The sequence below is a fragment of the Uloborus diversus genome, chromosome 1, assembly GCF_026930045.1.
Source record: "Uloborus diversus isolate 005 chromosome 1, Udiv.v.3.1, whole genome shotgun sequence".
Taxonomy (NCBI): domain Eukaryota; kingdom Metazoa; phylum Arthropoda; class Arachnida; order Araneae; family Uloboridae; genus Uloborus; species Uloborus diversus.
In genome coordinates, this window is record NC_072731.1 from 170,322,330 (window position 1) to 170,338,837 (window position 16,508).

The 16,508-nt window shown below is 32.7% G+C and overlaps 1 protein-coding gene across 1 annotated transcript; it reads left to right on the plus strand.

Annotated features, from left to right (window-relative positions):
* Positions 1-2,126: 2,126 nt before the first annotated feature.
* Positions 2,127-12,331, plus strand: LOC129222927 (uncharacterized). The gene is made up of 3 exons (XM_054857491.1): positions 2,127-2,236; positions 9,261-9,363; positions 11,844-12,331. Exons 1-3 carry the CDS (start codon positions 2,146-2,148, stop codon positions 12,091-12,093), a joined length of 444 nt encoding a protein of 147 aa, XP_054713466.1. The 5' UTR covers positions 2,127-2,145; the 3' UTR covers positions 12,094-12,331.
* The last annotated feature ends 4,177 nt before the right edge of the window (positions 12,332-16,508 follow it).

Sequence of the window (16,508 nt, forward strand, 5' to 3'; positions counted from 1 at the left end):
CCCAGACAGTATTCAGACAATTTCGCCTAAAAGTTTATCGTTGCCATTCAAATCTTGCATAATCCTGTGATGTGCTTCGAATGAATGCTTTTACTCATGAGACATAGTACACTCATCCCAAATTATAATTTCACTCTCTTGCAACACTACAGCCATACCACGTCTTTTTTTTTCTTTATTGTACACATTGTGTTTTGTTTGTTATGAATATCTAATAGGCAACTTTAAAGCTGAATGTGCTGTTCGTGTACCATCTAAAAAAAGTAGCAGCAATGCCTGACGATGCAATTGTCACTGCAATTTTCTGTTGCGAATGTATCTTTGCAAGAATTAATGATATTAAAAATTTCCTGGGGAACAAAATAAAGAAAATAATTGTTTTCCGCTTAAATTCATTAACTTTCCTGAAATAAACCTGGAATATTTTTGAAGAATTCAGTAGTCTTCTTGGTTAAAAAGGCAGTTATGATTCTGGCACCTGCAGAGAAGCCTAACGCAGGATTAATATAATAGCCTGGAACCTTCCTGCTTTTCTAAGAAAGCTCTCAAAGCATTAATACACGCATTGCCAACGCGAAGACAGACTCTCAAGCTAGTAGCTCGAATGCAGTTCCTCTGCAACTCTTGCAAAGCTTCGTGATCCAGATAACTTTTCGCACTCATTGGGTGTTGAATCAATCTGGACAAACCGCAATCACTCCGAAACCGATACACCTATTAAATACGTTTAGTTAATCTTGATACTGGTGGAGAAAAATACTTTTCACAACGGTGTGAAATCTGCAATTTGTAGCAATTCAAGGAAACGTTTTGAAAAATATAGTTGATTTTCTCAGGAAGTAAATAATAACCTGTAATGTCCCGAAACGTTATATGGAAATTCTAAGCAACATCTCTGAGCTTTTTTTATCATGGTGTTTTTAGCAGTAAGTCATACGATGTTAGAGTTATATCGATTAATTAACTTACACCGCCATCTATTAAGAATTTTAGAACTAAACAATTAATTCACACTATTATTGCATAATTAATATGAAATTTGCAGTAAAAAATTATAAAAACTATCCTATCTTTTAAGTTGGACCAAATGACACATTGATATGAAATTTGAGAAAAATCGGTTGAGTAGTTTCGGAGTTAACCCCGAACAAACATCGTGACACGAGATTTATATATATATATATATATATATATATATATATATATATATATATATATATATATATATATATATATATATATATATATATATATATATATATATATATATATATATATATATATATATATATATGTATGTATATATATATATATATATATATATATATATATATATATATATATATATATATATATATATATATAAAATTTTTTGGGGCTCATGGGGGTGGGGGGTTCTAACCCCTATCCCCCCCATGGCTACGCCACTGCGTGCATAAAGTTCTCTGCAAATTTGTGCAATTTAATGTTGTGATATTTTCATTTGCATATCTTTGGGTTTACACGCTAAAAAAATAAAAAGGGAAAATTAGTCGAACGAGGTTTAATTGCTCTGTAATTCTGCATTTACTTTGACGTAACCTGCTGAAAAGCAGATATCCTGGTATGTCATTTTAGAGACGGGTTCAAGAAAACAAGGAAATATTAAAATGAATCGGAAAAACAACTATAGCCTAAAACCTTTTAAAATCCTTCTGGAATTCCAAATCGATATCTTAGGGTCAAGATAAAATAACGAACATAACAACATTCATGCGTCTTCACCCCCCCCCCCTCCTCTTGAGATCGTAAACATGAGCATCATATAGAAAATTCTTTTTTATTTTGACATTTTTAGTCGAAAGACCACCTTGCGTGGTAAGCGGCGCGCCAGGCTTGTTTGTTTACCCTTGTATCTCTCCCACGATTTTTTTTCCTCGGAAAACTTAGATCCAAGCAACGAAAAAAAGAAAAGAAAAAAAAAAAAACAGGAGCATTCTGAAAGAAGGTAGGGGAAAAAAATGAATTTTCAGCGCATGCGCTGATGGTTTCATTTTAATGATTGGCGAATGAGTTCAGGAGAGTTAAGCTTTTAAAAGTTAGCATCTGGAAGAAGATTTTGGACTCTCGAAGGGGGATTCCACAGATCCGGATCACTGGTCAAGGATGCATCAGAAATTACTTTCTCTCGGACTTCTTGTGCTGTTTCTTCTGATTTCAGTAACCTCCCACCTCGTCAGGTTCAAATACTTTGACGGTTAGTTTCTTTATTTTCCTTAACTATCATAATGAAACCAATTGCTGTTATTTTGTGCATCATTTACATTTACGTACTGAAATGTTTTTAGCATTTATTCATTTTTAAAATTTACAATGAAAAATTGATTTTCTGATTATTATTTATTTTATTTTTTAACTAATTAATTTATTTTTGTTTTTGACAACTCCGTTGTCTGTAACATAAAATACAATACTTTTACATAGTAATGGATTTTCCATATATCAAATGTCGCACTTAAGTAGGACCCCCATGATCGTAGAGGCTCGAAAAAAGATACAAAAACGCAAGTAAGGAATGTTTTACATAGTTCTGTGATAGACAAATTGGCCCCAAAAAATACATTGCAACGGATTCCAAGCCTGTAAATTCGCTACTACTTTTACAAATATATTGTATTATGCTAGCTCAATATAGTCTAGTTTAGTGGCAAATGTACTGTTTACCATGTGCATGAAAGCCTGTGTCTAAATGTAGGCCACGTGTGGTAAACATCAAAACAAAAATTTAACGTAAAATTATAGTTTTATTCTGCTGGTAAGCTACGAGCATATGACACATCCAGATCTAAAGATATTCAATAGCTCAAATCGTTATTAATCTACTATTATAATCTTTTAACTGCTATATTCTCGTTTATTTAATTTCTTAAAATTGTTTTAGAAACCATTGTCGATAATAATATGAAGTGTAAACTTTTAACAAAAAAATTATTTTTAAGAATAGTGATTTTTAAGTGTTGTGAGTGTGGCGTTCACAACTCGCACAAATGATTATGTTTTATTTTAAATACAAGAAAAGTGTTTGTCTCTTGTATCCTTTTTTATTCCACGTGAGTTTAAGTGGAACAAAACCTTTAAGGCTTTTATAATTACTTCAATATATTCTCTAAATTTAAGAATACTGCCTTCCCATCTACTCCCGTCTTCACTGGTTTGTCCAAATATCTGCCTATTACTTAAATGATAAGCGCTCCTTTTGTACCCTGAGAAAAACATTGAAGAAGGATATGATTAAGAGCTGCACCAAAATTTCTTTTACTTTTACAGAATATTAAATAACACTTTAAAAAATAATTAATTAGTTTTTGAATTATCATTTTAGGCTGAATGAAATGCAAATATTTTTAGTTTGCAGAAAACTTTAGCAAAATTTTAACTTAAGGAACTTTAGAATTTTTTAAAATATATATTTTAAATTTATTGCTTGTGGCTATGAGAAAAGCATGCTTAAAGTAGCAATTTCAGTTTACAAAAGCAAAAAAAAAAAAGTTGAATTAATTTCTATTTCCGTGAACTAAACAAATAAATTAGGTTCAAAGAGAAGCAAAGGAAATATATCACTCTCATATTCTCCTTAGGTACATATCATAAAGCAAAACGCAACAAAATACAATTGCTTTTAAATGTACATTACATAAAAAGTGCATAAGCGAGGGAGAGAAAACTATCCTCTCTTGATCCCTAAATGACTAATCTATACGTGATATTAAAATAATCCAACAATAATAGGGGAGGGTGGTCCAAAGCGGGTAGGTTTTCGAAGAACGCTCGAAAATTGTAGTTCTGGGATTTTTATCGCAACAATTTCGGTTTTATTTCCTAGCAGGGTTCTTGAACTTCAAAGTTGAAAGTAATTTTTGTATTATTTGCAACCAAATATTTATTTTTTATCAAACTTTAAAAACATTTGAAAAACCCGCTTTGCTCTACCAGGGAACCCAAAGCGGGTAAGCTTAACTAATTGCGATTTGGTACATTTGCCAATCAAATATGAAATTATGAATATATATGAAATTGACTAGAAAAAATTGATTTATAAAAAAACATGAAAAAGTTGTACTTATCCAATTTAAAGTCAGCACATTTGTTCATTTGTTTATAAAACATAAAGAAACAACTGATTATATTAATAGAAAAATTTATTGCCCTCCTGAAAAAATAACTTTCGAAAGTTATAATTATCCTATTGAAATAGAAAATCTAAGTCAGGACACGAGTCAAGAAATTATGAATAAGTAGTATATGATTAAACATTATACCCACTTTATCCGAAAGCGCGTTTTATATTTCAATAATTATAACCTTAAATTTAAAAAAGAAACAAAAGAAATGACTATCGTAGTTTGTAGGTGGATGGTATCAGAATAACGTAATATTATTGACAATAAAAAAATAAGCTTGTCTTCGACTAACTATTAGCTACAAAACTTCGTTTTTTTTAAACAAATGTGTCGTTTTTTTAAGCCTGTTAGCGCCATGCCGCTTCACTGCTGCTTCGCTAGGACTGATTAAAACTCGGAGGTGTCCATGTACACGACACACGTATGCATCGCCGCTTACACGCCGTGCGGGAGAGGGCATGCGGAGGCCTACCCGCTTTGGGCCACCCCTCCCCTACATTTAAAGGACTATCTGCACTATTTAAAATACTTTTTATGCGAAAGAAAAATACATTGCACTACCATAACATTTCTGAGCCTTGTAACGATATATAAAATATTCATACTGCTGTCCTTTTCATTTGGCATGAAAGACGGTTTAACAATTTAAAAAAAAAAAAATTGTGACTAGCCCTTCACAAAACTATGTGATCTACTTAAGCTGTATTGCTTATAAAAAACATTACTTAGAAATATATCACATCACTTTTTCACAAAGCAATGTCAGCCGTTTTAGAAGTGCATTTATGTAGAGAACCGATACTTTGAAGAGTTCGCGCCCACTAAAGCTGGAAAGAAATTTCTTTATATAAGTATGCATGAGTGCAAAACAATTGTTTTCCTTTTAATTTAATGCACATCTGCAAACAGAAAGTTACCGGATGTCTTTCCATACAAAAACTCACTCAAAAAGAGGTTCCCTGAAACTTCGGAACACGTGTATGCAGTAATCTGCTAATTTTGTTCGTCAAAACGTTCTTGATTACCCTTTACTTCTCCACACAGAGGTATTTATTTATTTCTTAATGAAATCATGTTTTCTTTAAATCCATTGTGTTTCCCTTTACCCCTGAGACTAGGAATAAATGGAAATACCTCATTTATTTGACTTTATGAGTGTTATTTAGCAAATGAAAGCATGTTTCCTTTTACCCTTGAGAAAATGGTATAAATGGAAATAATTGGAAAATAGAAAACGGATGGAAAATGGAATAATTGGAATGAATGGAAATACCTCATTTATTTGACTTTATGAGTGTTATTTAGCAAATGAAAGCATATTTCCTTTTACCCTTGAGACCAGGGTTAAATAGATATACCCCATTTATTTGACTTTATGAGGTTTTTTTTTTCTTTTTTTTTTCTGCAATTGAAATCGTGTTTCCTTTAACCTCAGTTTGTTTAATTTTACCCAAGAAGCTAGGGATAATTGTGAACATCCCATTTATTTCCTCATGAAATTGATAAAAAATCATGTTTTTTTTTGATTAGGTCGTATTTTCCGAGAAACACGGTTAGCCTATTTGACGAACTTCGAGGATATTTCCTATTTTTTAATCTTATATAAGTTCGAAAAAGCGCCTATTCGTTGAAGTGTACGATCGAAATGATTATATAATAATACAAAAGAGAGAAATGTTCTTGAAAAAAGACATTCAACCTTTGAAGTCTTCAGAAAAGGGAAGAAACGCAGACAATAAGACCACAGGCGTTGCCTGGTTTTCTTACACATGCATCACTTATTTCGACGCACCCCTCTAAGAAGCCTCTGCAGCCATATTCTTCATAAAGGCCATTTCAGCTGTCAAAAACGCATGGCGTGATTTTGACATGACGTCACTGGGAGTGTAACACAAAACCAAGCTGACGCTTTTATTTTGTTAAGTTTTTTTTTTCACTCGGCAAATATCGGTACGAAAACAAGTCACCATCTTTGTAGGAGGCATCAGTTTTTGAAATGATAGCCGTGAAACCTGACACAAGGCTGCGGGGTGTAGTCTCGGAGAACGTCTGCTTTTATGAATAGCATTAACACGTGTGATTATAAATCATGTACAATTTTAGTACTTTTACTAGACAAGCATTCGCTTTTTTGTTATCTATAGTCATGTAATTTTTATTAGTATTTTGATTCTCGATTTATCCTTTTTACTATTTAAAAAAAATGCAAGTTACCAAAATTTTATGAAGAAATTTTAATTATAAACGACTTTTATTTTTCTGCATTTACTATCAGTGTGGCCAAAAGAAAATAAATAACTTCATCAAACATATGAGGCAGTGGGGCAGAAGCAAAGGGATGTAAGTGGACATTTTCAAATTTCGAGTAAACGACTTTAAGGATAACGTCCTAGGTAGACTTTCATTGATTTTTTTTTCCAAATCATGCTGTACAGCAGCATCTACCAGAGCTACTAGTACTATCTCGCGCCCCAATACAGAGGAGAGGTTCACCTGCAATTTGTACTGATTATCTCCATTTTTTAAATTTTGCCACTTGTATCCATTTTTTCTCGTTGCCTCATATGAGTATTAACTCCAAAATGTAGTTTAGTTCAATGAAAGAATGGTAACAGTATTTGTTTTCATTATTTGGTGCTAGGTACTTTTTACGAATGCAATCATAACAAAGCTATATAGTTTTAACAACAAACGCGTGAAGCTTCGGAAACAAAATGCATGTAGCGTTTGACTTTTTATGAAATTTGTATTTAACACTGATATAACTTTAATTATTTTACGTGGATGCACTGCAATGTTTTTACATCCTTTCCATGTGTGTACAATGCTTTCATTTTTCAAATTATTAATTTTTTTTCAAGTAACCCCAAAACTATTTTTGCCGATTGCTATTAAAAAGGGTGTAATTATTCTGTTCAACACAAGAAATATTGACTCGTTTATTTTACAGCACTTGAATTTAGAAACGATTACCTATCAAATGTTATGGTCGCTAAAATGATGTAGCTATATCATTGGATAGATATAATGGACGAATAGCCGGTCGCTAAACACTTGTCAGAATCGTCTATCTTGCTGCAGCTTAATTTCAGAAGCTTTCAGGCGATTAAACATTGTTAGCGACATAATTTCAAAAACTAAATGATAGATTGCCTAAAAAATATTGTGGTGCATAAAACTCGTAAAACATGTACACATGTGTTTTGAGGTTACAAGAAACCCCAGTGACGTATCCAGGATTTTATTTCAAAAGGGGGCCCAGGTTCTTATCTCAAAGAGACCCCATTATTTTTCTTCAACTTCTAATTGTTAATTAATGATTAGTTATTATAAAATATCAATACATTTGCATTTGATTCCGGGTATTTTTAAAAGATATAAATAACCTTAAAATTTATGCATGAGTCATATGATTAAAATATTTTTTCAATTAGGAGACGAAATACTAAAGTGTTTTTACCTACGATAGTGCTACTTATTCACTTGCATTTACACGAAAAAGGTTTTTAAACTTAAAAAATTAAAAATCTTTTATTTTTCAAAAATTGTTTAGTTATTTATTGATTAGAGACCGATTTCACCGTTTTTATTGACATCAGACAGAGTAAAACCATATAGACGTTTCTAACCAGTACTGCTTCTGAAATAGGTCTTCACTCGTTGAATGCTGAAGTTGTCCTTTCAACTAGTGCCATAGGCACTGGAGAGAGTTGATAGGATCAAGAGAAGAACGTGAATATTTGAAATTGACGTTAAAATCATAATATTAAGCAACATTTGGAAATGTTGCCGGAAAACGGGGTCCTGCCGAATGTTTTTCAAAATTGAAGTTTATTTTATACTATCTTTAGTGGCATAACATGTCCGTAGCTCCTCCCGGATTTTTTTCGAAAGTGAAATTATGGAAACGTAGTTCTTTAGATTCATTAAATGGGAGAGAGAGAGAGAGAGATGTTTTGGGATTTATCTCGAAAAAATTGAAATCTTAAAGACGCAATTTGAGGTCATCGTTGAGGGTAACGCTTGGTAAAACGTGTGGTTCGAAGGCCCTCTCCTGCATTTTTTTGCAATTTAGGTACTGAAAACGCGTTTTAGGTTAACTTCGACGATATTAGGAAGAAGAGTATGGCTTGGAGAATGTCTCCAGAAACTCTCTGAAACTGAAGTTTCAAGCACATAATTTTAGATTTAATGTAGAGACGTTAAGGGAGGGAGAAATTGTTCGAAATAGAATGTCTGAAATTGATTTTTAGGCAATGTTTCGTGATATTAGAGGAAAAGAGAGGGTTCCTTGGGTCTCCCCGGAAAATTTTTAATATTGTGGCAAAAAGTGTAATTTCAAGCGATCTTTGGTGATGCTTGGGAAAGAGAATATTCAGAAGCTCCCTCTGCTATAATCACCGTGAAGTTTTGTTTGGCTACATTAGATGAAGAAGAAGGGGAAGATTTCCCAACAAAAATTGTTTGAAATTTATGTCCCGAAAACCCCATCTTTGATGACATTAGGGAGGTGTTTGGGGATTAGATGCTCGTTCCTGGAAATTTCCCAAAATTAAAGAGTAAAAACTCAAATTTAGGCACTCTTTGAATTTACAATTGGAAGCGAGACTTGAATTGGCCGAGCATTTTGTGGGCGACTCGACCCTCCCCCTTGGCCACTCCCATAGCTACGCCACTGAAAACCCCCTTCATGAGTGCGAAAAGTGAGAGGATTTTTATCTCATTTTCGTAGGTCTCTTGCTCTGAGAGGTGTTTTGTAGTATTTGAAGGTGTACACCGTCGTCCTTCGGGAGGATAGGCATCACTGAATATAGAAGTTTCATTCGTCCTCAAAATACGCGTACGTCATTTATTTCGAGATTTTTATGTGTTACAACGTTGCTGCTCTCATGTTTAGTTACGTGTATTATGCAATTCAATGAATAGCATAATACAAGTGACTTGCAGTTCATATTTGAATATGAAATGCAAAATATGAATGTTGCGAAACCTAAATAAAGTTGCGAAACTTCCATTTTTCAAAATAAGCATGATCTCTTTTCTTTCTTTGTATAAATCCTTTGCAACTTCCAAAACTATATTTTTCCCTCTAAATTTTAGAATATCTACTGCACTTGGAAAAACGTGAGCAGACGATAATCATAGAAGAAGTAGAAATTAAAGTAGCTGGACCCCTTCTACTAAGAACCGGTAAGCTGCATCTGTATTTCAAATTTGATATAAAAATTTTGATTGTGTAAATATGAAAGCTGCTCAAAATAGCAACAGCCGGTAGTGCCTGGGGGCATCTATAAACAAGCCTATGGCTCATATGAACATAAAAAACGGAACAATAATCACATTTCAAAGATAAACATATGCGCATAACACCAGCTACATTGAAGTGTTTGTAACCTATACTGTGTCAGTTAAAATTGTACAGTTATGAATCAGTAAGAAAATATCCTTTCCCAAATACAACCCTCACTGTCAAACTGAAGTTTCGTAGCATGTTCTGATCACTCTGGATAGACAAGAAAATGTCAATTGTACAAAGAATATTTTAATACGCTAAGATTATTCTTATTATATATTGCTTTATACAGGGTGTGTAATGTATTTAAAAGTATTTTAAGCTTAACATTTTAATTAAATTTAAGTATGTTGTGACTTTTTATTTCCTGTAACTGCAATATAACACGAAATTCTTGATCAACGACTTAGTAACAAAAAATAAATAAATAAACAAGCAAAAATTTCAAAAAGCAATTCATTTACGAATTACCCATAGAAAAATTATAATTGTAAATGTTTACACATTTTTCCAAAACCAATATAAACCTTCACTAATATTCTTATTATTGAGAAGATTTTGGAACTGTTCACATGAGCCCCTGATGTTATGTGCACAAGGTTCTCATCATCTACCTAAGTACTAACTTGCCAAAATAAAAAATTTAATTCGATGAAAATTTTAAACATTGTCATAAATTTACCTAAATGTTGATAAAATATTTTGCAGCAATTTAGTTTAGCTTATTGGTGAGTGAAAAATGTGTGTTCACTTAAAGATGACAGTGATGAAATTGCATACAGCAATCACAAAAACAAAGATATTGTCACCACAAAAACCCAAAATGGCTCATTGCTTTAATAGTTTGGCTAAGAGGTAGTAGGACTGATGCTGCCATCACTGGAGATTTTTTCAAGATGTTTTGTTTCAAGTTATCATAGTAGAACATACAATGTTCATACGGGGCACCTCTTCCTTTTCCAATTGAGTAAATGTCCATTTTTATTTAATTTGAGCTCTTGTGTAAAAAATTGAACAATGGGTGATGCATAACTCATTTATATGCGTTTATTTATTACTATGCGTATTTAAAGAAATACGCAGTAGTATTTAAAGAAATACGCAGTATTCTGATTTTGAAAATAAATTTCATATACTGAAAAGTCTGTTTACGAAAAATACTTAAACTAATTACCGGGTAAATATAACCATTTTTTATGCTTTCTAGTGCATTTAATAACAAAATAAATGAGCATCTCAGAAGTCAATAAAGTATTAAAACAATATTGAGAAGATTTATGCTTTTTAACTCATTAATTTGAAAATTTTGCATTTCTTGTTAGATCAGAGAAATACGTAATTGTTATTTCACATACTATTTCCATTTATACTCAAGTTACTAAGAAGAATTATTTGTCACATTTAAACGTACAAAAATTAGAAAACATCAAAAATTGGACTTAACCGTAGGGGAAACTCTGCTGTTATCTGTAAAATACTTATCCAGTATAAATCTGCATAGACACTTTTCCTTGTCAGTAGTGCCCCTTTATTGTCCTTTCCCCTTATCGCTCGAATAAGATTTTTCGTTTGGGTAGTACAATTTTTAATTTATCCCGAAGATTTTTTGCTCAGTCATTGGACACTTTCACTTTGTTTTGTAAATCCCCCTCTTCTCAAAGTTTCGGGAATTTTCATAATTAGTTGAAATTGTTTCTTTAACGTTTAGGGGTTTGTACGTAGACATTTTCCTCGCTCATTTTTTGTCAGATGATGCTAGTACCTTTATTTCCTTAATTTCCTGCTTTTGTTATTTTTCTTTCTTAAACTGTATCACAGGTAAGTGCCCAACTACTTAACAGATTTTGCTCTTTTAGAAAATGTACGGTTAAATTTAGAAAGGTAAAAAATATTTTACTCTTTTCCCATTTCTTACAGTTCATTAGGACTGGATAAATATAACAAAACTGCGTCAAGGAAGTTTTAGGACTTTTTAAAAATGCGTCAGCAATCTCGCATACAATGCTTTCAATTTGCATTTTACAGTAAAACCTCTCTAATGCGGAAATTAACGGGACAATTCTTTTAGTCCACAGTAAAGGGGTGTCCGCAGGACAGGGGTTTCATAATGTTGTTTGCATTGGAACCGGGGAATTAAAAAATTGTCCTCATAAGAGGGTGTCCGCACTTGAGGGGTGTCCGTTAAGAGGGGTTTTACTGTATTTTGCTGCAGTTAATGCCAAGAACCATAATTTTCCTCTCTCTCTTTATTTCAACGTTAAATGATGTGGAAAAAAAGACATCTCTTCACAAGCTCTGCAACTTCTTTTTTAATATAATTAATTGTTATAATTGAAGTCGGTTGCATTATTACATCTTTTAATTCATATTTACATAGGTCTACGTAGCAGCAAAGAAGAGCAATGCTGCATGCTTGGCCAAATGGCGGGAAAGAAAGGATTCCATTGCATTTCCAAGTTCTATGCACCACGCATGATCTTCCGAAATTACAATCGAGCGCACAACAAAAAGATCGCGGCTCTGCTAAAGGGCAAGGCAGATCCCACGGCAGACAAACTAATGAGAACCTTTGGACAGTGTGTTATTAAGAGAGGTACGATTTTCGATAAGTGCTGCAGATTTGAAGCTTTGAAAGACTAATTGCGAACAGCGAGTGATGACGAGAGTTCTTTTTCAACAACACGGCAAGTGCATGACATCTCCTGATGGAAGAAATCTGATCAGATTGCCTTGGATTTGGTGGACTCATTTTTTTTTAACAAATTTATGGTTTTATAATTATTTATTTGTAAACAGTAGGTGATATCGAAGTATTTTGCAAAATATTCGTTAACGATGCTTTTTGTTCTTAAGCTATCAATCTCAACTTCACATCATCCTATCAATCTAACTCCATTCCTATGTTTTATTTATATTCAACCATTTAATTAAACATTTTTCATTCATTTTCATCATCATTTTGCCGAAGGGAATTTTAACTAAAATAATCTCTTGATTTTGAAGTTTTAATCACTAATCCTCTGAATTTTTAGTTAACGCCATTTAAATTTATGGAGTGTAATCAATGATAGGCTCTGAATACAGCTTTTTGAAAGTATTCATATCGAGTAATCAATCATACCCATTTTAATCATTAATTTACTTACTTATTTTAATAATGCAAAAGTAACATATTGAACACAAGAGCTAGAATTTAAATGTGTAGTGGAAAAAAATCTTTTTTACATGTAATAATAATGAAATTATTTTGAAATTCAGTTTTCAGGGCCTCAACAAAGGGCTAATCGAGAAAAACGTGAAAGACAGATGTAATAAAGAAAAAAAAATTTTAAACTTTTTTTGCAGCAATTCGCGAAAATTACCATTGCAGTAACGCTGTATATATAATGTTGTTTAATGTGGCTGTGAAGATAGGAAGCCCATCAATTTCCGTCATAATATTCTACTCGTTTTTAACATTCAATCATAACTATTCATTCATTCAAGATATTATTATTTTTTTCATAATTACCTTCATTTTATAGTCCCGTTTTAATAATCATTGATCGATGTTAAAAATTTTATCACCAATTAAAACTAGTATATTGTGGCCATCATGAAACTTTCTTCTATATTTTTCTTTTTTTTTTCTGATCCCTCCCCATGCTTGACGAGGAAGCAATATTCCCAACAAAAACAAAATTACACATTCAAAAACTTGACGACCATCCCAATGTCTGAATTATTGCAAAAGCAAAGCAAAGATCGGAAATTGAAAGTTATTTTAAAAGCCTTGCGTGAATTAATTACAAATATTTTATTTGTTAACAAACATAAGATGGCAACAGTTAAGAATTTTAAATCATTGAGATAATATTTCCGATCATTTCCATTCAATTAAAATCACGAGAAATACGCAGACGACAATCTATTACGATTTATCTTTCTTATTGTTGCATCAATAAAGCTATTTTTATTCAAAAAAAAAAAAAAAAAAAAATCAGCACCTCTTGGCGCGATTGGCGCCAAAATTGAACCAAAGCCTGTTTACATATGGATTCACATATTTTCCAAATTTCAACCAGAACGTAGCATTACTTTTTGAGATAGGGCACTCACAATGGAAAAAAAGAACGGGCGATTGCGCTACCCCCTTTTTAGCTGTTGACACCAAAATAATATCAGCTTTTATACCCACTAAGGGCTACTTGCCGATAAATTTTTCTTTCATTCCGTTCATTATGTCTTGAGATATAGCAGTCACAATTGACGACAAAAAACGTTCCATAGCTCAACCCCCGTTTGAGTTATTGACACCATAATTGAATCAGCACCTGTTTCTGTTACTGGCAACATATGAACCAAATTTTGTTTGATTCCGCCAGTTATTTCCTGAGGAATAGCAATCACGCGTAACTCAAAAAACGTCCCATTGCTCCACCCCCTTTGGAGGAATTCGCGCCAAAAACCAATGGGCACAAGTTCACATAGGGGCACATATGTGTACCAAGTTTCGTTCGATTTCATGCGGTAGTTTTTGCTGTAGAGCGGCCACAAAAAACTGGTCACACACAGACGTGACACACATACATACACACACATACACACACACAGACAGACATTTTCCAAAAATAGTCGAAATGGATTCAGCACACCTCAAAACGTTCGAATCCGTCAAAATTCGAAATTCGAAAATTTGCACGAATCCAATACTTTTTTCTATATATTAGATATAGAAGAAAGTAAAAACAGTAAAGTAGACGCACTCTACAACGCGATTTGACTAACATGACTTTCTCACGAGTAACCTATCTCGGAGCTAACGCGAACTCCTAGCTGGTAACTTGAGACTTTTCGGAAGCAGGGCCCAGGTCGAAAATATCGCCATCGTATTTGCCAATATTTAGGCCACTAAATATTGGATTCAAGATTGGACTTTTATCTTTTTATCATTACTGAAGGCAGAAGTTCTCGCAGCGTTGTAGTTAAACTTCGTTTTGTTCGAGTCGGAACCACATCGTATTTTCCATTCATTTTTTCCTCACTCTTAATACGTAAATTAATTAAATATTATGGCACCTAAGCACGCTGCTTCACTTAAAGCTAGTGAAGATGGGAAGAGAAACTTTTTCAAAATTGAAGAAAGATTTTGCTCATCGTAACAGTATTTATTTATTTATTTATTTATTTATTTTGAGTAACACAGCCTTTTTTTTTTTTTTTTTTTTTTTTTTTTTGTAAATTAAATTCATTATGAATTCCGTTCTTTACTTAGTAAACGGTAATACATGTAGTAAAGGACTGGTTTACGGCAGCTTTAAGTGTGTTTATAAGAACCTAAAATAATGTTGTATATTTATCATTAAATTGAACCTACTACGCGAAATTTTGACTTACGCATCACCGCGATAGTCAGATTCCACTGTACTTTTCATATTTTTGGTTGTCACACATTATTTACAGACGACAATTGTTTTTAATCTCAAAAGAAAAGTATTGGTGAAAAAATCAAAACTTTATGTAGCTTACTTTTAGCTGATTCATCCTCAAATCTACTACGCAAAAAGTCTCTGTTGTTATGTTTACTGGCTGGTTTTCATAGTTTGAATTGATAGTGTGGAATTTTCAATAAGTTTGAAAAATATTTTGAAACTACTAATTGTATTGTATATTAGCCACCTCGCACCAGTTATGTAGAGGCAAGGTTAACTTAGCAGTGTTCAATGGAGGAGTTCTCAGTTTTCTCCCAGGTTAGCTTTGCAGCAATAGATTTGTTCCATGGTTGTGGCAGAATGGCTTTTAATTCAAATTTTGAATCAATAACTATGCTTTTTTTTCTCCAAATTTTTAAGATTTCACTGTTATCGTGTTGAGTAGAGGTGCGACATCGATGGCAAAACATCGATGGCATGTTTCGAAGCATCGATGTTAGAAATTAAAACATCGATGGTATTGATACGTAAGCCAACGAAACATCGATGTTATATAACATACATTTTTGAATATACTACACTAATTTAAGAAATACAAAAGAATACGTACCCGACAAATACATTGAAAATACTGAACCTCAAATGATGAATATAATTTAATAGGAATAATTTCGCAACATCTTGGTATTATAGTAGGACAAAAAGTGATAATAAGACATGCAAAGATTAATACAAATTAGTTATAGCAATAAGGAAATATTTTCAAATTGAATAAAACAAGAAAAAATCTACACCAAAAAGGAATCTAAGAAAAAATGTATCATAGCACTCGACGTCAGTTGAATGATGAGAAAAAGTGCAAATTATATTGAAAATACAAAATTTATTCTAACAGTTATTATTAAGAGCAAGAAAGATGTGTTGTACTGTTAGCGCTACATAATTAAACACAAATTGTAAGTAATAGAGGGACGATTTGTTGGGGGAAGTCGATAAGTATTATAACCCCCATATGTTGTGTTGACAGTTCGGAGAAAAAGAAGTTTGTTTAATTTGCCCCCCAGAAGCGCATTGCTCTTTCCGCAGACTATCCGATGGGACAGACGCTGCCATCATTGTCAAATACTTTAACGCCACTATTTACCAGTTCTGAATTTTAAAGTTATAATTTTCACCGTATTAATGTACAGGGTTTTCCTTTAGTTTAAGAACTGAAGCCTTGAAGTTGATTGCAAGTTCTGGCACCAGACTACTTGTGTCAAGTTCTTCCAATAGCTTTGAGACCTCTTCTTCACACCTTAGTTAATCTTATACTATCTTGTAGTGATTTTCCCGAAAATCATCCTCTACACAGAAAAATTGATCTTAAAAAATGGGTGAAAAAAAATTCTTTTTAGCGATTCCATAAGTAAACTTAATAAGCTAGCGAGAAAATCAGAGCAAATTTTTCAAAATTTCCAATTATAATGCAAAAACAGCAACATTGAAAAAACGTCGAAATCAAAACATCGATGTTCGAAAAACATCCAAAGTAAAGCATCGATGTTTCCAAAACATCGACATCGATTTCGCACCCTATAGTGGTGAGCAATATAATGTGTGTTGAAATTCTGAAACTGTCACTTTTTCAGATAAAGAATAAAA

Excerpts from the sequence above, each read along its gene's own strand:
- LOC129222927 (XM_054857491.1), top strand. The coding sequence starts at position 2,146 with ATGCATCAGAAATTACTTTCTCTCGGACTTCTTGTGCTGTTTCTTCTG. Across the intron at positions 2,237-9,260 it reads CAGGTTCAAATACTTTGACG|AATATCTACTGCACTTGGAA; the intron begins GTTAGTTTCTTT and ends TCTAAATTTTAG. Across the intron at positions 9,364-11,843 it reads AGAACCGGTAAGCTGCATCT|CAAAGAAGAGCAATGCTGCA; the intron begins GTATTTCAAATT and ends TCTACGTAGCAG.